Source organism: Protobothrops mucrosquamatus, unplaced genomic scaffold, assembly GCF_001527695.2.
Source record: "Protobothrops mucrosquamatus isolate PMUCROS unplaced genomic scaffold, P.Mucros_1.0 scaffold_66, whole genome shotgun sequence".
Classification (NCBI taxonomy): Eukaryota; Metazoa; Chordata; class Lepidosauria; order Squamata; family Viperidae; genus Protobothrops; species Protobothrops mucrosquamatus.
Genome location: NW_015386142.1, coordinates 479,571 through 507,174, shown reverse-complemented (window position 1 = coordinate 507,174; position 27,604 = coordinate 479,571). Strand labels below are relative to the sequence as shown.

Here is a 27,604-nt window from a genome sequence, read left to right as displayed (position 1 = left end):
AAGACAGAGTAAAATAGTCCTTGAGAAACTGGAATTTCTTAATATATATATGTAATGACTAGTTTCTAAGGATTGTGGTTTGTATTGTTTTATATGTATTGCAGTAATGAAAGTGTTATGCTGGGAGGGGGGAGAGGAAATTGGTTCAAGGACAAGAGCATGATTTTCAAACCAAGCTCTGAGTTTGGTAGTCAGGAATTTCAGGAACCAGAAGCTTGTAACAAGCTTGTTATTTAATTTCAAATCAGACTTCCTAGAATTTCTTTCAGTAGTTTGTCAAGCTCATTAGAAAGTTAGGATAACATGAAATTAACATTCTTAAAAGAGAAACTATTCTTTAAGTCAAATTCATTGCTAGGAACTTTTTATATAGAATTTTTGTCAACAGTGAACACCTTTACAAATCTCCTTGAATTGCTCATATTTGACAGTAAACCAGAGTAATATATAAAGAAAAGATAAATGGACAGATGAATTATTACTATGAATTGACCTGTGACTCTTCAATATGTTTTGTCTTCAGAATTACATTTAATGTTTTCCTTGATGGATAAAGTTCCTAATGGAATAGAGCCTATGTTAAAAGATTTAGAAGAGCATATTGTTAATGCTGGATTAGCAGATATGGTGGCAGCTGCTGAAACTATTACTACTGTAAGTGAGCATTTTCTATTTTTATCCCTTATCTCCTCTTAGAATGTTTGCTAGAAATACCAAGAATGTTTGGCAAAATAAAATCTTATATTGCTGAAATTAATATGAAAAAATGAATGTTAAGGTCCACTAAATTAAGTAGTAAAGTACTACAACTTCTTTAAAAATTAGAATGCAAAATCATAAAGGACTCTTCATTCATAGTTTGGAAGCTAGACTATCTGAACGAGACACTCTGGCTTTTACCTCATACTGGAAAGCAGTATTTTATTTCTCTAGCTTGTTCTGAGAGCAACAAGCAAGAATCCTGGCTTTGAAACATTTTGTTCTATTTGTGATTTTTTAAACTATCACTTGAAAGCATCCTTGCTTGCAGAAGTAGCCAAGCTAACAATTGGAACATAGTCATTGAAGTGAAGATTGGACGTAATGTAATGCCTTACAGTGCTCTCCGTTCCTTTGCTTAGATATTCCTACTGTGAAGCCAGTCAGTTGGCAGCTTCATCCAGTGATTCAACCAACATCAGAGTGTTGCCATCCATAAAGAGGGAGCAACCTAGTGAATTTTTTACTGTTTGTTCTTATAAAACAATTATTATATCTGAATTAGCTGCCGAAATAGAACATCAGATAGCTGAAATAGATAAATGTGGATTTATCTAATCAGGATATGAATCAGGACTTTCCTCCAAGAAATATATTTTTGTGGCAACTTCTTATGATTTTTTTCTATTGATTAAAAGAGACAGGTCAGAAAGCCAATGAAGTAATCTAAGACCATTTATTCTATGTATCAAGACTAAACATTTTTATTTTTAATTTGCCATCATAGTGGCTTTATTCTGACAGAGCTGTTTAGCCAGAAATCTTCGCAGCTAGTGCAGCTAATTTAATGAAATTAAAATAAAAGTCTTCTGTGCTTCTCTCTATCCCCACAAATTTTGCTTAACAACAAGAGTCAACAAAAACTCTTTTAATGCTATCGTGGTACCTTATAACATCCTATGACTTTTAAATATGTTTGGGTGTTCTGTTCTAAATCTGAATATGTGACAATTTGAATTGGGTAATCTGGTAGAGCAGTGATGGCGAACCTTTTAGAGACCGAGTGCCCAAACTGCAACCAAAAACCCACTTATGTATTGTCGGGTGCCAATTGGGCGTGGCCCATTGGGTGGGTGTGGCCAGTTGGGTGAGCGTGGCCCATATGGTGGGTATGGCTGCGGTGGTAACAGACTGGGTGGGACTAAAAAGTTCAATCAATCAATTCCAACTTTGCGAGATCTTTTTTCCCCACGAGAAGTTAAAATTGATTGATTGATTGAACCTTTTTTTTTTTGCACATGGCGGTGAAGGCCTAAAGCGAAAAGGTTTTATAAAACCCAGCTGAAGGCCTAGGACTGGGGCGATGGCGCGTATACCCACAGAGAGGTCTCTGTGGGCCACCTGTGGCACGTGTGCCATAGTGGTAGAGTAATCCTGGTTCATGCTGATGGCATGTGGAATCATGGTTAATGAAAACAAGTTGAAAACAAGTGGGAGAATGTCCCTATTGAGTTGGCAGCTAGTAACTTTTCTGTGATTTTCTGGAATATAAACTACACCACAAGAAGAGCATGTGAAAGCAGGTGAAAGAGGGAAGGAGTGGAAGGGAGGGAGATTTCAGTTGATTATGATTGTTTGCTATTTTTTTTCTCACAGGTTTGGTATTTTATTCTTTGTTTTGGTTTTCAATTTTAGGATTCCGAAAAATATGTAGAACAATTGCTTACACTGTTTAATAGATTTAGCAAATTAGTTAAAGAAGCTTTTCAAGATGACCCAAGATTTCTTACTGCCAGAGATAAAGTAAGTTACCAGTTGGTTTTTGTTTCTTTTTTTGATAATACGTGTTTATGTGCATTTGGTTTTTTAAAAGTGACATACAAATATTTTAAATAAGCAGTAGTCAAGTTGTTTATGAAAGTCGTGTCATGCTAGTAAATTACTAGAAATTGGGCTTTCTGTAGAGATTTGAGTGTTAAGATAACTGCAAGATTTTATTTATATATTTGCATTGCTGTACTTATAATCTTGCTTTAATAATAAGATTCATCAGTATCTTCATGAAAATCATTATTAATTAGAGAGTTCTCAAATAATCACAGGGTAGAACTAAAAATCATAGCACTTCAAATTTCACAAATATGAGCAAATGCCTCCAGTATGACATACCGTAATACCCTACACTTGGAAGCAGTGGTGGGATTCAGATATGTGAACAACCGGTTCTCTGTGTGGATGTCACTTTTGGAAGTCCATTCTGGGCCTGGGCAACAAAAAATTAGCTACCGGTTCTGCCAAAGTGGGGCGAACCAGCTGAATCCCATCACTGCCCGGAAATAACATTTTAAAAGATCTTGATAGGCTAGAGAAAATGTCTGAAAATAATAATGAAATGTAATGCTTCCTAATCTGGCAACAGTACTTACAAAAATTATTTTGGAATATTAGTTGATTACAAACTAAATAAAAGTAGAGATACCTTCCAAGGATAAGACATGGCCAACCTTCCCCCAGCTGGGAAGTTAAGTAGAAACAGACCTTGTTAGTACGTGGATGAGACACCATTAGGGAGTCCCACTGAGACATTTTTGCTAGGGATCACAGAAATAATAGTTGTATTTTATACTTTACTCTATTTCACCTGGAAGATCTAGAAATATAAACAGATTCCAGCAGAATAACAAGATACAAAAAAATATCTGAACTTGTGGGCTAATTTGGTGTAGGCTTACATCCATGTCCCCTTCCTTTCTTCTGTATACTTTCCCCCTTTCTCATGAGCAAAGGTTTNGCAGTAACCTTCAAACTTCCCCCAAAAGTTGTGAATCTTAGGGACATTTTCTGTGCTTTGCCTATTTTCCCAATGTGATATGGGAATTTTGTTCTTAAGAAGAGTGATTGTTTTAAAATTACATATTTTTGTTTTTAAGAATGTACTTTGGTATGGAAAAAGTAAATTGAATGCCTTATTTTTATTTTAGGCATATAAAGCAGTTGTTAATGATGCTACAATATTTAAACTTGAACTACCATTGAAACAGAAGGGGTAAGTAATCTGACTGAGTACTTGATAATAACAGAATTTAATTTTTGTTTATATTTTGAGTGAATAGTATTTTTCTTGTTTTCTGTAATGCTTAAATATATTTATTTTTAATCTGGGCAATCTCCAGACTTTGAAATAAAGTGCACAGAAGCATGCACATAGTACTAAACCTTAGATACCACTGTTGAATAGGCATACATATCTACAACCAAAATCCATTATTCTAGTTTAATGCCTCTCCAAACTCCATTAATGATAATGTTGGTGATAACTATTCATTTAAGATTGTTCAAAAAAGAAATGTTTCTAGATATTTTTGCTTATTCACTTGGAACTCTGATTGTGCTTTTGAAGCACATTAAATTGGCAATAGTATAGAAAATGTCTTGACAATTCTTTCAGGATTTTACAAAATTTTAAGTTTTCATTTCTCATGCATATTAAACTGCTTTTCTGTAGCTTCTCATATATATTTTATTTCTTTAATTATATGTAAAAATTAATATAGTCACTTTGAAATAAAAGAAATAAATGTAAAATGTGTAAAAATATTGATTGTTATTACATAAGGCATTTCCCCTTATTTGTTCATAAAAGTATGAGTTTATATAATGGCATAAAACCACATTGGTGATTCTGTATAACTTTTGGCTACTATTTTTTTTTCCTTAGTGTTGGATTGAAAACTCAGCCAGAGTCGAAGTGCCCAGAGTTACTTGCAAATTATTGTGATATGTTATTAAGAAAAACACCACTAAGCAAAAAATTAACCTCTGAAGAAATTGAAGCAAAACTTAAAGAAGTGGTATGTTCTTTTTCTGTTTCTATTTTTTTTTTATTTGAGAGAAACATATGTGAAGATTAGGTAATTTCTCCTCAATGCCTCAGGTTCTACTGAGTGTGTGATATTCCCCTAAGAAGTAACTTTATTTTTGTAATCTTCACTGGATTTAAATGAAACTTTCAATCCATTAGTTGTTGCCAAAGTTTAGTTCAAAAGTAAATTTCTAAAGAAGTAATATTTCCTTGTTCTTGATATTGTTAACATTCTGAGGAAAAGGGAGAGAGTAAGTCTACTATATCTAAAATTAAATTTTATCTTAGAATATTGCACGCTCCAGGTTAGAAAGATGCTTTAGCGAATGGCCATCTTTCAAAATTGCTTTTTTAGAGAAACTATTTCAACAGATTTTATTTAAAGCTATGTTTTTTTAAAAAATGTGATACAATAAAGTTTGTTATATTTGAATTTTTTGAAAATCAGATATCTTGATTTTTAATTAAAGGTGACTATCTGGTCTTAATAGGAGATTGGTACAATGAAATTAGTGGAGTTTCAGTATATTAACGTAAACTAATTTGCTCCTCAGAACGTTTCCTATCACTGATTAGTGATCACAATCCTTATTGGGGGAAAGGATTAGCAACTGTGTTTCATTTTGGGACTGTTCGTATTCAAACATTTTAAGCAGTGGATATTGTATATTGCCTTTTGAACACAAACATTTTTGCTATTTAAAATATCTTTGTGATCAAAAGACAGTAATATGGATGTATTATTGTAAATGAAGTGATTATATATTTTGTTCCATGGTGATCAAATATGTTGATACATATAGAAATTTTTGAAGGGTGGAGTTAATACAGGAATATATCATTCCTGATAAAATGTATTCTGGAAATGCTGTTCTGCAATAGGAGTAAATACTAATAGCAATTATAAAAATATGTCTAATGCTTTTTAAAACAGCTATTGGTACTCAAGTATGTACAGAACAAAGATGTTTTTATGAGATACCACAAAGCTCATTTAACAAGGCGTCTTATATTGGATATATCAGCAGACAGCGAAATAGAAGAGAACATGGTTGAATGGCTGCGAGTAAGTTTATCAATCCTGCTATCTACTCTTTTCTGTAGAAAGCATAGCTTTTAATTTAAAATCATACATACTATGAATTATTGAATTTTAAATTATCTATGGTCTAGTCTTTAGGTTAATGTTAGCAAGTAGTTTATTCAAAACATTTTAAAATAAGAATTGATCTTAGAACTTTGTATGTTAAGGTCCTAACAATGATTTAACAAAGATTTATATAGACAAAATAGCTTAGTTGGTCCGTGGTTTGAATCCAGTCTCTGTTGCTTTTCTCCGATGCATGAATGTAGTGAAGCACTAAATAATTTCTTTTCCAGTTTGGTACATTTTATGTGGGAAATGAATTGTTCTTATGTTAGTATGTGGATATTGCTAGTTGTAATACTTAACTCAGAGCTGTACAAAACCACGCAGAGGGGCTTTTTAATGGTTCAAGTGGCGGGACTGAAGGGACACTTCACTTGCTTTGCAAAGTGTTTTTTGCATGTTAACTAATAGTTAACTAAAAAGATCACTAGTAAGTATTTACTCTATTTAAATTATATAATTATTGATTCAATCCTCTCTCTATGCAGGAAGTAGGTATGCCAGCAGATTATGTAAATAAATTGGCAAGGATGTTTCAGGATATTAAGGTGTCTGAAGATCTTAACCAGGCCTTCAAGGAAATGCACAAAAATAATAAATTGGCCCTCCCAGGTACTTTTATACTTGTTTCTTTTTAAAATTCTCAGTGTTATAGAAATCCAATATTATTTATATTTGTTTATCCTGCTTTTTATCATTAACAAATCCAAATTGAATTAACTATAATACAAAATTGTGCATTCAGTTTCTTTGATTCTGTTCATATGGATGTTGGGTGGTTTTAGGGGTGGGGATTGTGATGGGGGGGAGTGTGTCTGGGGATTATGTGTGGATTATGTCTGGTTTTTGGGTGTCAAGTAAATTTCGTTGTATATGTATACTATGTACGCACATACAATGACAATAAATTTATTAAATTAAATATATCGATAGTTTTAGTGTTACTTGGCTGAGCTTTCTGTTTGTTTTGTGTACAGCTGATTCTGTGAATATTAAAATTTTAAATGCTGGGGCTTGGTCCAGAAGTTCTGAAAAAGTTTTTGTATCACTGCCAACGGAATTAGAAGACCTTATCCCTGAGGTTGAAGAGTTTTACAAAAAGAACCACAGTGGCAGGAAGCTTCATTGGCATCATTTAATGTCCAATGGAATTGTAAGCATGCATGCGTCACTTGCTTCCATTTTGTATTTCTGTTTGGTTTCGGCACACTGAACGTATGAGTGTATTTAAGCTTACTTGGTATTTTTTGGTCATTAACAGATAACTTTCAAGAATGAAGTTGGCCAGTATGACTTGGAGGTTACTACGTTTCAATTGGCTGTGCTTTTTGCATGGAATCAAAGACCCCGAGAAAAAATTAGCTTTGAAAACCTCAAACTAGCGACCGAACTTCCAGATGCTGAGCTTAGGAGAACTTTGTGGGTAAGTCTTCAGCTCTTCAATCATATTATAATAGTATTACAGGAACATGCATACTAATGTGGGAAACAAAGCACAAGTCTTAACCTTTTCTACCTTTTAAATAAAATCTATCTTTGAAATATGACTCATAGGAAGGAAAGATGGGAAGCTCATTATCTGTTATATAAATTATTGCATTCTTAAACTCAAATTTATAATTTACATTTTTCAAAGAAGCTACTATTTTGCTTGCTTCAGTTTGTTACTGCATGGCAATCGTGCTCAGAACTACTGCATTGCTCTAACGGGGCCTGACCAGAAAAGCAATATTAACTTCCTTTGACCTGAACTCGTATGATTCTGTTATGCAGTCATGTTTAAACTTTAAGAATACATGCACTTTCATTTTTCTATCTAAATGAAGAACTTTATATTTCTGCCTGTTAAATTCCATCCTGTACATTTAAGCCCATTGCACAAGCTTGGCTAGATGTTTTTTAATCTTTACTCTGTCTTCTAAAGCATTAGCCCTGCCCTCCAGCTTTACATTGTCTATAAAAATGTTAGCCCAAGGCCCAGAACAGAACTCTCTAGTATTTTGCTCAAAGCTTCCCTCCAAGCTGAAGTTAATAAACATTCCTGGCATGGAATTATTCAGTCAGTCATATGTCCATGTAAAATAGTGTCATCTAGCCATTGGTTTGACAATTGCCGCCTTCCTAGGATGGAGAGAGAATGACTGGTTCAAGATCATCCAGCTGGCTTTGTAGCTAAAACAGGTCTAGAACTCATGGTCTCTTGCCTGGTGCTTTATCCACTACACCAAACTGGCACTCAGCCCAAACTACCATTTCTGTGTTGTTACTTTCTGGTTGCTTATGTAGAAGCAATTGACAAATCCTTAAAAAAAAAAAAAACCTGAATACAGTGTGTGCTGTTTTATTGCATTAGACTGTCTAAAGTACAAAAGAGTGCAAAACCTAATCTAGTATCATATCTTTAAAAGACTGCATGAGTAATTTAATGTAACAATCTTTTTAAAGCATATTTAACAAGCTGATAAATATTTGAAACGTCCTACCAAAATGCTTTTAAAGTATCTATTTTAATTAGCATATTCTCTAAATTCTTGAACAGTAGTTTTCCATATATTTTTCACTATATTTTTTCTCTAGATGTATCTGGAATTGAAATGGGATCTTTTGAATAAATAAAATATATATTTTGCCTTATTTAACATTTCTTTGCATTCTTATTCTTTAAAAAGCACTGACTATTGCACTGATTCTGCATTCAGTTCAGATAGGTTATTCAGAATAATTTTCTTAAAGCTTGGATAAATGCATCTGTCACAAAATAGTTTCCCTAAAGTGTTTTTCATTTATATGTGAATAAAATAATATTTTGCTGATTCATTGCAATAATTAAATTATAGAACAAATATAAGATGCTGCATTTATTCATATTCATATTGATAGACCAATATTGCTTTCATATCAGTTATAGCTTTGTGAAATATATTTCAAGAAATTATATGTTTTGTTATGTCTTTTTTGCATTTTTACATTTGTATTTTTGATAAGTAGTCTAAATTGGCTTGCTGATATGAGGTTATTATCAGGTTACATTTCAGAATGATCAAATGTAATAATATGTAAGGCTTTTCTTTAACATCTAATTAAGATAACTAAAATTAGTAGCTTTTGCTTATGAAATTAAAAGAATTTTGTCAATGAAGGCATGACAAAGTAACAATAGTTTCTCTATATTTGATCTGATTTTCATGGCCTTTCTCTCTCTCTCTCTCTCTCTCTCTCTCTCTCTCTCTCTCTCTCTCTCTCTCTCTCTTTCTTTCTCCTAATTTACAGTCTCTTGTAGCATTTCCGAAGTTGAAACGTCAGGTTTTGCTGTATGAACCTCAAGTCAATTCACCCAAAGACTTTACAGAGGGAACTCTCTTCTCAGTGAACCAGGAGTTCAGCTTAATGTAAGAAGTGATAACTGGCTTACTCCCAAATGTTTTATAGATACCCAAAGATAACTTAATATTTAATGGTTCAACTGCTCTTAAAGTTGGATTTTGAGATAATATCATATTAGAATTAAACTACATTTTTTTACAGTTTGAAATTGTAAGAGTTAAATACTTTGCTATATCTGTATTCAGCTTTAGAAATACATATCTTTCCTTTCCTGAATTTTTAGTTTGTTAAAACAATTATATTGACTGGAGATTGGAATTTAAATATTTTTTGAATTGTTTTAAATCAAACAAGCAGATTTAAATTCTTTACAAGTTTTATTGAAATAAATTGCAACTATTTTCATTTATATAGTTCTTGCTATTGAAGGATCTTTGCAAACACATTTCTTTAGTAAAATGACTGAACATCTGTAAAGCAGAACTGTAAAACATATGGTTGCATAGTGTAAGTAACTCCATCTCCCTTGTAGTCATCACTTAAGTACTCCAATAATGCACTAAGTATTATCCTGTGGATTGCCTTCCCTGGACCATAATCTTCTGCTTCTGAGAAAGTTATTCTTAGCCTGCTAGAATTTTTAAAGTAGTACTGTAGATAAAAATTATTTGTGATTGCAACTGGTCACAATTGCAAGCTGGTTGTCAAGCACTTGAATTGTGTTCCTATGACTGCAGGGCTGCTGCAATGGCCAGAACTTTGAGGAAAAGTTATAAATCCCTTGGTTCAGTGCCATCATAACTTCAGACAGTCTCTGTATGGATTATCGTTAACATATGAATGCCCAAAGAGATGAAATACTGTGCACAGTATAGTTTATATTAAATGACCATTCATGTAGCAGTAGTGGATTTTTTTTTATGTTTCTAAAGTAGAATAGCAGGACTCCTGAGTTCAGTTTGAATTCTGAAATTACATGGGCATGCAGAATTCTTGGTAACAGTACAGAGCAATTCTTTTTGATACGTTATTACTTTTCAGTCTTTCTTTCCACTCTGATATTTTTTGATAGTCTCATATCCAAGTACTAACCTGGCTTGGCTCTCTTAACTTGCAAGTTAAATAGTAATACAGAGATTGTGCAGAGAAGAGGCAGGCTCAGTAAACAGGCTTAGTTGTTTCCATGCACATGTCACATTCTCTGCTGACACTAAGGACAATGTAGTCATTTGTGCAACCAAAATCATTTTGTTTGAAGTTTGCTCATAAATTGTTGCTTATACTGTCTTGAGGAGACAGCCTTGTGCCTAGTTAAAGATAGGCCAGATGGCATGGAATAATATAATTTAAGTACTAAGTACTAAATCCAGCAGTTCTCAACCTGAAGTTTATTTTTGTGATAAACTGTTTTTCAATTTTAGTTCTCTTTCATATATTCTATTGAGATTGTGTTATAACAAAAGTTTTGTAGGCAATATACAATATTTGCAATTAATTATAGCATTATGAAGAACACAGAATAATATGAGTAAAGCACTTTGAATAGTAAGCATTTGTAATATTGGTTATAGTATTAGAACACATTATTTTGTTAGTAAATATTAATTTTCTGTTGGTCTTCAGAGTGCTTTCAGCCATAATAATACGTATAAATATAAAACAGTTAAATCTTTGTAAGCAAAATATTAACAAATCATGAAAAAGCATTAATTATTCAAGTAAATGGAAAAACAGGATTGCTTTCCTAAAAATCATTGCAAATTGTATATGGATATAATTCTCAATGTCTCTATTCAGTTTCCATTTTCTGTAGTCCAATAGCTAGGTCTCTCAAATCTTCAAGAACTCCCCCCCATTAAGATTAACCTATATTTTTTTTTTTTTTTTTTTTTTTTAATTTAATTTGTATACCGCCCTTCTCCCGTAGGACTCAGGGCGGTTCACAGCATATTAAAAACACAAATACAATATACAAGATACAAAAAATCATACAAAAATACACAAAATAACCCCACTAAAACCTAATTAAAAGCCAAATATTGATTGCTGTATTCCCATTAAAATTACTTTTTAAAAACGTCCCTACCTAAAANTCTGAGAAAGTTATTCTTAGCCTGCTAGAATTTTTAAAGTAGTACTGTAGATAAAAATTATTTGTGATTGCAACTGGTCACAATTGCAAGCTGGTTGTCAAGCACTTGAATTGTGTTCCTATGACTGCAGGGCTGCTGCAATGGCCAGAACTTTGAGGAAAAGTTATAAATCCCTTGGTTCAGTGCCATCATAACTTCAAACAGTCTCTGTATGGATTATCGTTAACATATGAATGCCCAAAGAGATGAAATACTGTGCACAGTATAGTTTATATTAAATGACCATTCATGTAGCAGTAGTGGATTTTTTTTTATGTTTCTAAAGTAGAATAGCAGGACTCCTGAGTTCAGTTTGAATTCTGAAATTACATGGGCATGCAGAATTCTTGGTAACAATACAGAGCAATTCTTTTTGATACGTTAATACTTTTCAGTCTTTCTTTCCACTCTGGTATTTTTTGATAGTCTCATATCCAAGTACTAACCTGGCTTGGCTCTCTTAACTGCCAAGTTAAATAGTAATACAGAGATTGTGCAGAGAAGAGGCAGGCTCAGTAAACAGGCTTAGTTGTTTCCATGCACATGTCACATTCTCTGCTGACACTAAGGACAATGTAGTCATTTGTGCAACCAAAATCATTTTGTTTGAAGTTTGCTCATAAATTGTTGCTTATACTGTCTTGTGGAGACAGCCTTGTGCCTAGTTAGAGTTCTCACTAAAGATAGGCCAGATGGCATGGAATAATATAATTAAAGTACTAAGTACTAAATCCAGCAGTTCTCAACTTGAAGTTTATTTTTGTGATGAACTGTTTTTCAATTTTAGTTCTCTTTCATATATTCTATTGAGATTGTGTTGTAACAAAAGTTTTGTAGGCAATATGCAATATTTGCAATTAATTATAGCATTATGAAGAACACAGAATAATATGAGTAAAGCACTTTGAATAGTAAGCATTTGTAATATTGGTTATAGTATTAGAACACATTATTTTGTTAGTAAATATTAATTTTCTGTTGGTCTTCAGAGTGCTTTCAGCCATAATAATACGCATAAATATAAAACAGTTAAATCTTTGTAAGCAAAATATTAACAAATCATGAAAAAGCATTAATTATTCAAGTAAATGGAAAAACAGGATTGCTTTCCTAAAAATCATTGCAAATTGTATATGGATATAATTCTCAATGTCTCTATTCAGTTTCCATTTTCTGTAGTCCAATAGCTAGGTCTCTCAAATCTTCAAGAACTTCCCCCCATTAAGGTTAACCTATATGCGTTTATTCTTGTTTTTTTTAATTTTCCCTTTGGGTTGTTGTTTTTTTTCCCAGAAAAAATGCTAAAGTACAAAAAAGAGGTAAAATAAACCTTATTGGTAGATTGCAGTTAACAACAGAGAGAATGCGAGAAGAAGAGAATGAAGGGATAGTCCAGTTAAGAATATTACGAACCCAGGTATGTTAACTGTAGGTTGTTGCTTTGTGTAATTCTGGAACCTAAGAGATACAATATGCAATTACAGTATGCTGTTCAAAAAATGGTATTTTGATGCTTGACAGCCCCCCTCCCCCCTTCCTTCACAGTATATAAGTAGATGAAAAGTAGAATTGACACTATAGGCCAGGCATGTCAAACTCGTGATGTCGCACGACATATCACGACTTTTTCCTCATTGCCGGCAATGGGGTGGGCGCAGTTTCAGCATGACGCATCTGGCCCGTGGGCCGGCAGTTTGACATGCCTGCTATAGGCTGTGGACATTCATACAATAACTGTCTGACTTTGTCGTCAAGAAGGGCTCCACAAAGCAGGCAGGTGAAAAATAGTCTTTCTGCTAAGTTACAAGACATAAGCTGAAAACTGGCAACCTCAAGGAGCGAGTTTGCACAGATTTCACTATATACAGTGCAGGAAAGAAAGAGTGGCAAGAAATCCAGGTTGATCTTTTAGTACTTCCACTTAAAAGTTCTTAGTTGATGGGTTCAACAATGAAGATGCCAGAGAACCATTTTCAAGATGCATTGCATGTCAAAATTTTACCAAGTTCTAGCAAATGTGCTTCATGATTACTAGGCACATACTATATGGATGACATTATAAAGGCGTTACTAACAAGTGCCTATTATAGAATCTGGTGGGGGGGGGGAACAGAGTGTAAAATATAAAGAAATATAAATTTGTAAATTGAAAAAAACCTAAAATATAAGTTTCCTGGCTTTGAGGGGTATGTAGGTCTAGGAGAGGAATACATTGGCCATTTAGCAGATAGTCATTAGCCTGTAACCGGTAGCATTTAGTTGTGCAGTGCCATATTGATATTCTAGATCACTTTGTATGTTGCAAACTATAACTTAGTAAATGTTTGCCTTCAGGTCTCCAAATGACAACTCCTGAGTGCTCCACTTCTTTCTGCAACCCTTCTATCCCATTTTGCCCATATGTTGGATATAAATAATGCTATCCATACTTAACAGATTAACTAAACCGTCCCTCAGGTTGGCACCTTCTAGTTAAGATTGCAGCCACCAGAATTCCAAGACAACATGGCTTAGTGAGTGCCAGATTGAAGAAGGGTGTAAATGTAGAGGACAAGGAAAATGACCTTAACGGAAATACGCAGGCTGTGTTGCCTAATCCAAAGTGTTTACATGTATCTTTAACAAGGTCGATTCTTTATTTTCTGCATTGGAATAGCTAGTAAGACCAAACAAAAATTGTCTTCTATATTCGCTCACAAGAATCCAGTGTTATACGAGCAATAGACTTGTATGATGTAAGGTTGCATTTTCGGGTTATGCCATATCCATTTAGCTTTTTCCTGCATGTCTGATAACCATATTGCTAAAAAATAACCATATGCAACCAGGCTGGTAAGTATATATATATATATAAAGGGGTTCCTTTATCTAAGCTGGTCAGACTTTCCCAGTTACTAAAACAAACTATTCTAGTTTACAGAACACTAAGACAGTGAGCTAAACAGATGCTTGTGCAATTGTATATATCAGTGATGGCGAACCTTTTAGAGACTGAGTGCCCAAACTGCAACCCAAAATCCTCTTATGTATCGTCGAGTGCCGGGTGGGCGTGGCCCACTGGGTTGGTGTGGCCCCTTGGGTGGGTGTGGCCTATTGGGTGGGCATGGCTGCGGTGGAAACAGCAGACTGGGTGGGAATTAAAAAGTTCAATCAATCAATTCCAACTTTGCGAGATCTTTTTTTTTCCCTGCGAGAAGTTGAAATTGATTGATTGAACTTTTTTTTTGCACATGGTGGCTGAGGCCTAAAGTGAAAAGGTTTTATAAAACCCAGCTGAAGGCCTAGGACTGGGGCGAAGGCGCGCGTGCCCACAGAGAGGGCTCTGCGTGCCACCTGTGGCACGCATGCCATAGGTTCGCCACCAGAGGTATATATGGTATCTCTTTCAACTTGTTTGCTGGATCCATTTTGTTTATCTTGGACAAATACATTCAAAATGCAATTTTCCCTTTTTCTCCCCCTTCTTTAGGAGGCGATCATCCAAATAATGAAAATGCGGAAGAAAATTACTAATGCTCAGCTTCAGACTGAATTAGTAGAGATATTAAAAAATATGTTCTTGCCGCAGAAGAAAATGATAAAAGAGCAAATTGAATGGCTTATAGAACACAAATATATCAGAAGAGATGAATCTGATATCAATACGTTTATATACATGGCATAGCCTAAGGATTTACTGGAAAATGCCAAGAAATGTGCATTGGGAGTGGTTTGGGCAGAAAAAAAAATACAAGAAGACTGTGCTGTAAAAGGACTTGACCTGCATTACTTAAATTCCTGCCTTACCTTACCAGAGGACTTTATTTTGTCAGTCTCTCTCTCTTTTTTTCAGTTAGCATGATGGTGTTCCCCTCATCTTGTGCACATTTTTAACAGCATGGTGGTTTTGTGGGGAAACCACATTCATGGAGAGCCCATTGTGAGAATGTTAGGATTTGATTTGCACCTGGAAGATAACAAATCTGGGATTTTTATATTACAGAACTTGCACAAAGAAATTTTTTCAGATATTCATGCACTGAAAAACTTGTTAGTTTTCATTTTCACATAAAAAAGAGAGAAGCAAATAGATTAGATGTAGCACTTCATACTTTGTTTTTTGGAACAATTGCCTAAATATACTATCCTCCTTTTGATCTCTTCCCCATGTATAATATTTGAACAACACACAAATGTATCACATCTGTAGATACATATTTATCTGTTAGCTTAAACAAACGTTTCAGTATGAAAATTGGATTGGAATACTGGGATACTAGTAATCCTAACAGGATATATTACATATGTCACATAGTTTGCTTCAATCTCCCCCCCCCCTTTATTTTTTTAAATATTTACTTTATTCATGGAAAGATCTGTTCGTAGTGGAAAAATATTAAATGTATTTGTTTATACATTTAATACTGGCATTCACTATTTTAGTATGCTTGCAGAAATGTAATGCATTAAACATAACCAGTACACAGTTCCCTCAAAATAGTAACATTTTGACAATCCTTATATATACCTTTCATTATTTATTTGAAAATAACTAAACTTATGTTTTACATGTAATTACACTCTGGGGGGAAAAGTGGAAGAAGGCATTTTTTTTTTTGTCCAATTTGACCAGATGACAGATTGATCAATAGCATAGGCTGTTGACGTACTCTACCAACAACAGTTATACCATAGCCCCATAAGCTTAGTGGGATGTATCAAACCCACCACTAGTTGAAGGCCCTTTTCTCTTTTCCTTTAAAAGTGAAGAAACACATACTAAGGCTGTGAAAAAAAGTTTACTATATAGAGGGCAAAAAGAATACAGAATTTCAGATTAAAATAAATGCTAGTAAAGGACTCCAAGCTTGTAGCTTCTCCAAATGATTTCCTATTGTGCCATATTGCTAGCACCTCTTTGCAAAACCATGTTTGACATTTTAGCAATGCATATGAGTTTTCTTATCTTTCAGTTGTTACCTTGGACTATGGCTGATGATTGGTAGAAAAGTAAGATCCAGGCAAATGGATTTAGCAGGCTGTATTTTACATAACAGACAGTACCAGGAGTATAATCCAGTGGAAATGGATATCAGTTCAAGCTGTAAGATTTTCTTTTTCTGATTTCTCGACTGTACTCCCTTGTATACAATCTTCCCGAGTAAATTCTTAAGCGTCCCCTCCCCCAAATTGGAAACTGATCTTTGAATTCTGCCTCAAAACCTTGCACTGATGTACACATGCAGATTATAACTACCAACTGCAATGAATGTCCCAGGGCTAGGTTGAGAGAACCCTAACATGATACAGTGGAGAATTGCAGACATTCATGGTTAAGAAAAAAGTAAAAAAATGAAGACAGGGTGCTGACCTGAAGTTTCATCTTCTGTATTTATGTGCATTTTTTATTACTTGTAGAACAGAGATTAATATTTTTTAAAGTGTTCACTGCAAACTTAACATAGGATTGTTAAAATTTCAATTTGAAAATGTTGTGAATAAAAGTCAGAAAAAAGTTGTACATATTATCCAACATTCAATATATGTTAAAGGAAAGAGAAGTAAAATTGATTTACCAGAAGTCTTTTGTACATGCTACAGGATTTCTAAAACTCTGCATTTGATTTGGAAATAAAGTTAGAAATGGGTAGAAAAAGACAAACTTTTTTTAGAAAGTATGTACATATTTCTAAAATTCTTTGGTAGAGTCCATTTGACTTTGTTTCCTGTTACTTCGGCTATGAAGGGAGCAGGCATGCGGCATTGAATATCCAACGAGCCCTAAACCTCATATTTAATGATGTCCAAATGCTAGCAATCTGAATTCCAGAATGATTTCATTTCTTAGCAGGACAAGTCTTTTAAAAGTTAAATTTTGTGTCTGACTTCTAACTTCCTTTAGGCTTAATGAATAGCTCTTCAGAATTACCTCTCTCTGCACTTCCTTTTGCCTCTTGGAAACAGAGATAACATGCAGTGTAAGAGATCATTTTTTGAAGGGAAAATTGCTAGACACCCCAGGTATATATGGAATCATTTTAGGAATACTCATGTGCCTGGATGTTGCTAATGGAAGACTTGTCCTTATTTACATTTTAAAATTTTGAGTATTCCTGTCTCACCTTTTATACCCATCTCATTCATAATTTAAGTGGGTTTAAGGCCAGAAAATAGAATGAACAATACGCTATAAACATTGTTCAATACTTATGCACATTGGAATACATGCCATGTGAAACATGATTCAAAACGCACACCAGCAATTTTCTTACAGCTGCAGCATCACATTTAGCATTTCTGCTTGGACATTTTCAACAAGGCTAACTTTGTTATGAAGGTAGATATATATGGCTTAAAAATATATGCAGAAGTGTGAAAACTTTCACATCTAAAAGTAAATGAATCAGTCATTGCAATATGGCACTTTTCAAGCTGATTTTTTTAGCTTTGGATTTTTTTTTGTTCCCTCCAAAGACCTAGAATAAAGAGGTGCTGCTTCTAGGGGAAAAAAATGTTGCCACAAGCATTGCCACTGTGGTTTGTATTAGGTTATATTCTAAATGTGAAAAAATATTCTATGAAAAATAATGTGAGTTGCATTGATTTTCACTATACTTACAAAATGTTTTGTCACAACTAATGAGATTCATACTCTATTTTGAAGTCTTCCATTTTTTCTTAATCCCATTGATGTCTTTGTGTACTATCTATTCATTTATTGTTTTTCTTGGAGCCATAGTGTAGTTAAATTTAAGTTTTAGTGGTGGTTCTTTCCCGTTTTCCCGTTTTTTTAAAAAAAGATAACATGACCTGAGTAATCATAAACTTTGGATTTTATTTGCATTATGGTATCAGTTGTGAAAGGTACACATATAAAAATACAGAGGGGAGAATTTTGATAGGTTCATGGACAAATTTTGGTATCTTGAATGCAAAATTATTTTCATGGAACTAGTTGGAATGCTGTGTTTGTAAATTCAAGGTTCTATGTGTGAAATAAAACAGTACTCAAGAGCATTTTTGTTAATAGACTATATGTAGCCTGGAGTGCAGAACAAACTTGAGTTTCCAAGGTTGTAATATCTATCTACATATGGTAATTTACAGTTTGAATGTATGCCACTACATATGAGATAATGCTGTACAATTTTGACTGGTAGCAGTTCCTTCTTGTATGGCAGTCTGGCTGAACTATTTTGATGTACTGCTTAATTTTTGGATTTTATTTTTTAAGTTGTATAATTTATTTTCATGCAAATAAAATGTAATATAAAATATTCTAAAAACAATATCATGACTTTTTTGTTCTAAGGATTTTTTTCATTTATAATTCTACCCCACACCAGTAAGTATTATTAACCAAGATCTGAAAATAGCATCCTCACCTCTTTCCATGTTTTGTAGGATTGGGACCTACTTGATCAATGCTTTAGTAACAATTTTGTTCACATGGCATGCTAAACCATGATTAAATAAGCTGATTAACTTAACCTAATTTTCTAGGTTCACACTGAACCATAAATTAAGCAGATGTCCTGGATTTGTAAAGCACTTTAGATTACAGTATGGTTACCTAGTTTTTCTTTTAACAGTTCTTGAAAAGCAACCGACATATAGAATAACTGAGTTTGCTAGAAGTAGGTGGAATACAAAATGTAGATTTTGAATCCCAGAAAGGGGACTATACCCTCAACAGACTTTCTTAAAATGTGCCTTTTCAGATGTGATACAACAGCTCTTTGTGAGAATTCAAGCATCAGCTTCTTCCCAAGCTAATAGTAAACTTCTAAAATGGAAGATAATTTTCTGGGTATTTTGTAATATGGTGCCCAGCTAGATCGTTAAACAGGTCAGCCCTACTTGGGTGGGATCCCATCTGGGAAATTAATATTTTGAAAGAAAGTGGCAAATCCCTTTTGCATTATAGCTAACAACAACAAAAAAGAGCATGGATGGATAGTCAGCAAAGTTTCATTAAGGGTTACCAAAGATAGTAACATATCTATTTTAACCTGGATCAAATAAACTTAACTTATAATCCTTCCCTTTACTTTTAACAATCTTGGTCTTTAATTCCTTAAAATAATGTCCTAGAATTTGATTTCATTTTTTCTTCATTCCTTCTCACAAGATCCTTCATAACTTTTAACAGATCTCTTGTAAATCCCAATTATTAAGACTCAACTGGTTTCATTTGTATATCCAGTATATCATCTTCTTAGCATTCTTGTAACCTTTCATTTTAAATTCACCTTCAGATTAGTCATATTCTTCTTTCAAGTCATATTTATACATTATTTAAAATGGCAAACATTTTTAAAAGTAACTTCCGAGTCCATTGTTCACAAATATCCTTCAATACATCCAACGTTAAAGAATTTTGCTCCATTCTGTGTTAGCAAGTAGAATTTAAGTGTTCTTCTCTTTTAACTGTAATATTTAGTTCCTTCCAGTTCCCTCTGGAGTCCAACCTTCACAATAGTTTTCTTTTTTTAAAAATTCAAAATAACATCATTTTTCCACAGGAAGAATTCTTATAATTATAATGCTTATAATTAAGTTGTGCTCCATCACTGGAGATTTTTAAGAATAGTTTGGACAGCCATTTGTTCAGAATAATAGGGTCTCCTGCTTAAGCAGAGGATTGGACTAGAAGACCTCCAAGGTCTCTTCCAACTCTGTTATTCAAGCAGAGGCTAAAAAAAACCTGACTGAACTATTTTCTCAGACTCCTGGACTTAAGTGAGGGAATTGTACTATGCTGTATGACTGATTTATGTTTGATCATGATTTAAATCATCTTTGTTTTTATAATTTTTATTGTCTTTTTCTAATCTGGCTAAAATAATATTTATGCACGTTCAAACCCTTTGTAAGCAATTCTTACATGAAGAATTGTGCTTTTATTACCCAATCCTCTTTTTATAACCTGTAATATGCTCCTCTGCTATCAGTGTGCAATGAGTTTAGGCAATCAGGTTTAAAACTGGTGAATTATATACTAGAGTGTAATGTGATAAAAATATGTAGAAAAAGAATGAACCTAGGGAAGTTTCCCTAACTGTTATCTCATTATTCTTTTGTTTCCAAAATCTGCTGTGATATCCATGCTACTTGGTGGAGAGACCATAAGTAAATGATTAAAGCTAGAGCTCATTGTTTTAAGTGAAAGAACAGGGAACGTAATATAGATCCTCTACTAATTTCAGATTAGGTGATTTTTATTAAATATACAAGTGTGTGTGTGTGTGTGTGTGTGTGTGTGTGTGAGAGAGAGAGAGAGAGAGAGAGAGAGAGAGAGATCTGTATATATGTATAAGAGAGATTGTATGTTAAATTACTTGAGGATTCAAAATGATACTGCAGATTACATCACACTGTCTATGTCTGCACAGCCCACTGATTGACCATGTTACCTCATTTATTACATTTCCTGCATGATTTAATAGCCTCTATGTAGCTTTAGAATGTGATGTAAACTTCAGTGGTGCTGGTTTTATACTTATCCACCGGATTTCTGGATTTCCTTTAGACTTGAAAGATGTCAAATTTGGAGGGAGGAGGACAAGCAGACAAGCCATCTTGAGAAGAAAAGCCGTTGAGACCACCACTGTCTCTGGTTGATGCTTATTCTGCTGGGTGAAAAGTCAGAGGAGAAACACCTTGCATTTAATAAATGTACATTCACAAATGCGCATTCACAAAACGGACATCAATCAGCTTGTCAGCTCAAGTTAGGCTAATAAGGAAACAGACTCCTCAAGAATAATGGAAACACTACTTTGCGGATGTTGTCCAGTGTGTTGGCAATTTTAAGATTTCAGATTTCAATACCCAGAATTCTCCAGCCAGCACTGATGAGCACTGGTTCAAGAAATCTTGGAGTTAAAGATCTCTTAAAGTCGCCAAGTCTGGAAAATACTGATCTAGGCTACAGTAACAGAATCTTGGAAGTTTGACTCAGTTTTCCCTTTCTTCCTTTTTATATCCCAGGATGTTGAGGCAATGCTAGTCAGGATTTCTTCCTAATGTTTTACTTTCCAGGTTTACATGTTTTTACATCTGTTACTGCATATTTTTTTCACGGTGACTCCTTTGACTGCTACACAGTGTGGGAAGTCAGCCCCTCCCCCGAGAAGGAAATATTAAAATTATATTTCCTCAAAGGATCTTAAAGAGACAGAAAAGCATGCCCAGTTTTTCTTAATAGCTCCAAGTCTCCCTCCCCCAAGCAGAAACCAGCTCTGTAGAAATGCAGATATAATAATCCATTCAGGAAGATTGTGGCCCTCCAGCTAGAAGCTTAGAAAGACAAAGACACCTAAAATCTACATACCCCACCCAAACTCTTAAGACAGGACATAATAGGATTAACCCACAGATGCCAAAGGGGCACATCAGACTCAGGTCAAAGTACATGACAAACAGGAATAGGAAACAACTCCAAACAAAAGCCCAAGAGTATAAAACGCACTCCCTACTACATGTGCTCACTCTTTTTTCTTCCAGAGCCATCTTTCTGTCTGGCTCTCCTCTTCAATAACTGCAACCTTTCTAAAGCAGTCGCCATGTTGTTTATTCTCAGCTTGGACTGAAGGCTGATGAAGATTTTTCTTTCAATAACAGCAAGGACTGAAACAAATGCACCAGACTCAGATTGGCAATCAGAATTCATATTGTTTGTTTCTGCTGAATTTTCTGGCTGGGGGAAAGAAGTTTCTGCCTTTTTAAAGATCTTCTCCATTATTCCTTTGGAGAAATATATTCTGCCTTTTTAATATATTTCTTTCTCTGGCTTCTTCCCACAATACGCTGTGCTGACAGGTTTGTGTTAATCCAAGGAGAGGCGCAGAATATTTTTACTCGTGTGTAGGTACGTGCCTTTAAATTAAAGTTGACTCTCTGCAGTTTCTTTGGCAAGTTTTTTTTTTTGGGAAGTGATTTGCCACTGTTTCCCACGACTCAGAGAGAGGAATAAGCCCAAGGTCACGCAACTGGATTTATGTCTAAGGCAGGACTAGAGGCAGCGCTTTTACTTAGCAATAGGGACAAGGAGTGAGATGGGGAGATCATCCCCATCCTATCCAGCATTGACCTACACTTTGATCCTTCAGAATCTGTTAGACTGGTGTTTTTCAAATTTGGCATACTGGCTGTGGAATTCTGGGAGCTGATGACCATAAAGTCACCAAGTTTGAAAGAAACGGTGTTAGGTTTACACAATCCATGTAGTCTAGCCCAGGGGTAGGCAACCTTGGCTCTTTTATGACTCGTGGACTTCAACTCCCAGAATTCCTGAGCCAGGCTCAGGAATTCTGGGAGTTGAAGTCCACGAGTCATAAAAGAGCCAAGGTTGCCTACCCCTGGGCTAGCCATATTGTCTCTTGTAATCATAGCAACTCTAATCTTTTTTTTTTTTTTTCCTGCACGGGTTTCTTCAATTTCCTACTTCTACAGTGGTCTGACGTCACCCACCTCCCGCCGCTTTCCACAGGCTCGCTCTCTTCTACCGCCCGCCCTTTTCTCGCGCGCCTCCAATAATGACGCTTCTGGGGGGGGGGCGAGCCCATTTTTTTCCTCAGGAGCGTGGCTTCAGAAGGGAGGGCGATTGGACGAAGACGGCCGTCCTTTCTGCCTTCCCATTGGCCGGGCTCGAGGGCGTGGCAACGTGCTGGTGAAGGTGACGGCAGAGGTGCTCCCTTCTGGTTCCAGTTGGCGAGGTGGTTGAAGTCGGCGCCGGGATGCAGTGCGGACGGCAGGTAGCGAAGCCCCTTCTGGTGAGTAGCGGCCCGTGACGTAGCGAGGAGACCCGGATACTCGGCGTCTTTCCCCCCCCCCCAGAGAAGCGTATTTTGGTCGTGACAGGTTTGGGGCGGCCCCTCCCTCCCTGGTCGTTGACCGCCACGCCATCCTCCCTCTAACTCAGGGATCTTCAACCTTGGCCCTTTGATGACTTGTGGACTTCAACTCCCAGAATTCCTCAGCCAGGCACGCTGGCTGAAGCATTCTGGGAAATGAAGTCCACAAGTCATCAAAGGGCCAAGTTTGAAGAGCCCCTGCAAGTCTACGTAAACCCTGCTGGCCGGAGGAAGAAGAGGTGTGGGGTGGGGTTCCTTACTGGACGCCTCCCTGCGCGGTATGTGAGGTGTGCAAGCTCTGGACTCGTTTGTCTGCCGGAGGGATGGAAGCGGGTCTCTTGCATTTAAGGAGCAGGGAACCCGCTCGCTTTCCCGTGGATGGGAGCGCAAAGCAAAGCGTGACTTGCTTTGACAACGACAACGAACTAAATTCCTTGGACGAGGACTTGGGACGAGGCACGTCTCCAAACTTGATGTCTCTGCTGAACTGGTTGGCTGGTTGATTGATTAGCAGTGTTTCTCAACCTTGACTATTTTAAGGCATGTGGACTTCAACTCCCAGAATTCCACAGCCAGCATTGCTGGCTGTGGAATTCTGGGAGTTGAAGTCCACATGCCTTAAAATGGTCAAGGTTGAGAAACACTGCATTAATGTGCCACCAAAATGTTTTCAACACCCAGCGAGTCAGATAGATAGATTTTCTCCATGATGATCTATCCCTCACCCGTACTTTCGAGCAAAGGGTCACTCTCTGAACTCATTGTCCTGTCCCCGAGTTTGACCAGCTTGCTATGGTCACCCTCTTCTCTTTCCTTCCACCTTTCCCAGCCTGTTCCAGAGAAAGAAGGGGTTTGCATAATGGATCCAAAGTAAGATAATTTGAGCCTGATCATCTGGGTCTCGGGCAAAAACTTTGGGTTGATTTGTTCAATGATACATTGGATTATTTTTATTTTTATTTTTGTAGTCCACAGTATTCTCAGAAATCTTCTCCAACACCGAAGTTCAAATGCATCAATGCTTTTGTTGAAATGATTTATAAACTCAGATTTCAAGAGGAGGAGAAAATGTCTTCCACAGAGCAATTGGAATCCAAGACTGGTGATAATATTATTGGAAAAATATAAATGTTCCACAAAGTGACTGGTGGAAATAAGGAGGAAGGGAAGAGAACAAAGGGTCAATCTTTTGCTTCTTCCACAGTCTGTTTGGATTGACTGTGATGTTAGAGACCAGAGATTTAGCATGCTTTAATATTTTTTTTTTTAATGGAACAATTCTGGTTGAGGAAAGTGTGTGCAGCATATAGTATTTCTCTATGTTAGGAGAAGACTGAACTTGTTTCTTAGCTTCTGATTCAGCTGTTTAAAAAAAAATAAGATTGGCTTGAGGTGCTTTGTTAAATGACAAGTATATAGTGCTCATTGCTTCCACTCTTTCTGGTAATAAAAAAGGCAGTAATCTCATATGGTGGTCCCATGTGCAAGGTATATTAATGAGACATGACACCTCCCCTTTTTGGTAAGAGGTGTTCTCTATTTGTTGTCTTGGTAGTTCTCAAAATTGCTGCTATTGTGGTTCTGTTTCTATATCTGGGATCATATATCTTGTGTTTATCATTTGTATGCAAACAGATAAAAATTAATCAGTAAACTCTTGGTGCTGAAATGTTTGCTATGGCAAAACAGTTCAAATAAACTAAGACACAGAACAAGCCTTTAAGTTTTAAATAACAGAGTGACAATAGAATCGGGCTAAAATAAGCAGCACTCATCCATCTAGGCTACACTCAAGGACATTTTTGCCATTTTACAGCAATGGTTGCTTAACTGATAAGAATCTGAGTTAAAATATTTGTATTTATGTGGCAATCCTACAGGTATCCATTTTAATATGTGAATAGGATGAAAACTTTTGGAATTTGTGATGCAGGGTTAGGAAAGCTCACACAGAGCCACGGAAGCTCACACACAAAAAAGAACCTGTAAATAACAAGATTTGATCAATGGACAAGTACAAAATAAGTGCTAAATCCAGACAAAGGTATCAAGTTGGAAGAAATGGGTAAAAGGTCAACAAGAAAAGATAGTGTATTAGGATATTGTAAGGAAAATAACAAAAACAGCATTCTTCCATTAAAGTCAAGTTGAGAAGTCAAACTGCTATGCAAGGTCTATTGAAACACACTGGATTCCTGACAATTAGTTGTGTAGCTCACAGGCCAAAAGAACCAATCAGAACTAAGAGGGCCTGTGTGGACATAGTGTGACATACCTAGAATTAGATATAACCTAGGACAGTGTTTCTCAACCTTGACAATTTTAAGGCATGTGGACTTCAACTCCCAGAATTCCACAGCCAGCAATGCTGGCTGTGGAATTCTGGGAGTTGAAGTCCACATGCCTTAAAATTGTCAAGGTTGAGAAACACTGACCTAGGAGATGGCAAAGCAGAGGTCAATAAAAGCTCTAGCCTTACAGAGGGTGAAGGAGGGGAAAATGAGCATCAGTAGTTGTGGGACAAATAGTGTATACATTCATCATCTGCTTTACAGTCATTTTGGGCTACTTTACCCAAGTGTAGGAAATTTGAATGTATTAACGAATGACTTTTATTGTAACAACTTTGTTCATGTTTCCTACTCTATATCCTCTGCCTCTTTGATGCTTGCTTATGGATCTCTATGCATTTTGTATTACAGAGCATTATATATCTTTAACAACAACTGTGTAACAGCTACGTATCACTGATTCAGTAGCCCAATATCTTTCTGGATGCTCTCTAGTCCAAAAAAGGCTGACAGTAGTATAGACTTGATCTTTCTGTTCTGCAAGTTATGCCATATTACAATAAATGCTGTAATCTCTTTTGCAGGCATTAAGATTTTCAAGCCGAAGCTACTCAGCACAACGTGGTTTAAATGTGAGTATTGCTAAAATAATCTCATGGAATTGTGGCTCCAAACTATGCTTATGTTATAAAAACACAATGTTTCTGTATCTACTAGAAGTAATTAGAAAAACACATGCAAGAGCAGTATATTGTTGCGTGTAGTTTTGTCCAGAATGCACTGCATGGATTTGTTTTCTATATAGAAATATAGCAAGCAACACTAAATTGTTACTTTGTGCAGTGCTAAAACTACATTGCTTTCTCAAACCTTTTGATGCCAAAATAAGCCAAATGGTGTCCAGAATGCCACAGATGCTTTTGCTACTACAGGAAGTCTAGACTACTTATAATTTGACCCACATATATTGTCATAAAAAGTTTACTTTTTTCTTAATCCTTCAAGCTATTAATACATTTAAATTATCATGCTTTTTGACCTTCTCGCAAAAGAGCAAAGGTGTCAGACCCTCAATGTGTTTCTTTCTTATGCTTTTATTTTCGGGTTCTGACATTCTATTGGGGAGGACCGACCTAGGGGTCTTCTGCAATGTATTTCCTCTGCTTTGTTCTATCCTCTTTGAAGTATCTTATTTTGGCGTGTGAAAGAAATGTGCCTCCAGCCATCTGCCTTATCTCCAGTCGAATGGGGAGAAGCCGGGGAGAAGCCGGGGAGAAACCTGACAGTCTTGAGAACAGCGCCTTATTGGTTCTTTCCCACAATAACAACACCTACGTATTGGTTCAATTCAAGCTGGCTGGCTGGACATTTGGGGTGGGGTTTGAAGAGGTTCTTTTAATGTAACATTTCATGTGGGAAATCCTCAGATCCTGCCTTACTCTCCTGCTATCAATACCTTCCAATAAAAGTTCCTGTTGAGACAATGCAAGTTTCAAGAGTTCTGCTTTCTTGGGAGAATTAACTGAGGCAGACTCTTACAAAAAGGGAAGCTTTCTATTCTATGGTTTAGGTTGTTTAACAACTATAATTTTGCTGAGAAGTTAGTGTTTGCATTTGAATAAACAGATTTGTATTGCTTCTGTAACCAACAGTATGCACTGAATATTCTTAGAATCTAAAGCATTATTCTGAAATCCCTTTTAGTTAAACTGATGTAATGCTTTTGCTTATCCAGGAGGTAGTTATCGTAAGTGCTGTCCGGACACCAATAGGATCTTTCCAAGGTTCCCTTTTCCCACTGCCAGCCACTAACCTTGGCTCAATTGCAATTAAAGGAGCAATAGAAAAAGCAGGTACGTAAAGAAGCTCTAGCCTTGCTTTCTTCCCATTATTTAATCTTACTGATTTTTACCAGTGAAAATGATGGAGCTAGTTGAGATGGTGAAATTGACAGTTTTGATTTGAGAAAGGACATTAATTAATTTAATATTGATTAGAAACCCGTTCTGTACTTATTGTGTGAAATAGAAAAAGTGAAATTATGATAATGGTAGAAACAATCAAAGTTGCAGGTAGTCCTTGACTTATAACCACAATTGACCCCATAGTTAGGATACCTTCGAGACCGCCTTCTGCCACAGATTACCTCCCATCGGCCAGTACGCTCCCACAGGGTGGGTCTCCTCAGGGTGCCGTCGGCCAGACAGTGCCGGCTGGCGACCCCAAGGGGGAGGGCCTTCTCTGTGGGAGCTCCCACCCTCTGGAATGAGCTGCCCCCAGAGATCAGGGTGATCCCTGATCTCCCTTCC

The 27,604-nt window shown here is 35.9% G+C and overlaps 2 protein-coding genes across 2 annotated transcripts in view; both read left to right on the top strand.

Annotated features, from left to right (window-relative positions):
- CUL5 (cullin 5) overlaps positions 1-18,397 on the top strand; it is a 33,244-nt gene extending 14,847 nt beyond the window's left edge. The window contains exons 9-19 of the mRNA XM_015813038.1: positions 524-654; positions 2,395-2,502; positions 3,681-3,745; positions 4,418-4,550; positions 5,496-5,627; positions 6,200-6,323; positions 6,689-6,864; positions 6,973-7,134; positions 8,982-9,100; positions 12,461-12,584; positions 14,637-18,397. Of these exons, the coding sequence (XP_015668524.1) occupies positions 524-654; positions 2,395-2,502; positions 3,681-3,745; positions 4,418-4,550; positions 5,496-5,627; positions 6,200-6,323; positions 6,689-6,864; positions 6,973-7,134; positions 8,982-9,100; positions 12,461-12,584; positions 14,637-14,831 (1,469 nt within the window). The 3' untranslated portion in view covers positions 14,832-18,397. The remainder of the gene's footprint in view (positions 1-523; positions 655-2,394; positions 2,503-3,680; positions 3,746-4,417; positions 4,551-5,495; positions 5,628-6,199; positions 6,324-6,688; positions 6,865-6,972; positions 7,135-8,981; positions 9,101-12,460; positions 12,585-14,636) is intronic.
- Positions 18,398-22,806: 4,409 nt separating this feature from the next.
- ACAT1 (acetyl-CoA acetyltransferase 1) overlaps positions 22,807-27,604 on the top strand; it is a gene marked incomplete in the record, with an annotated part of 17,238 nt that continues 12,440 nt past the window's right edge. Inside the window, 3 exon segments of the mRNA XM_015813026.1 lie at positions 22,807-22,923; positions 25,880-25,927; positions 27,031-27,148. Of these exon segments, the coding sequence (XP_015668512.1) occupies positions 22,888-22,923; positions 25,880-25,927; positions 27,031-27,148 (202 nt within the window).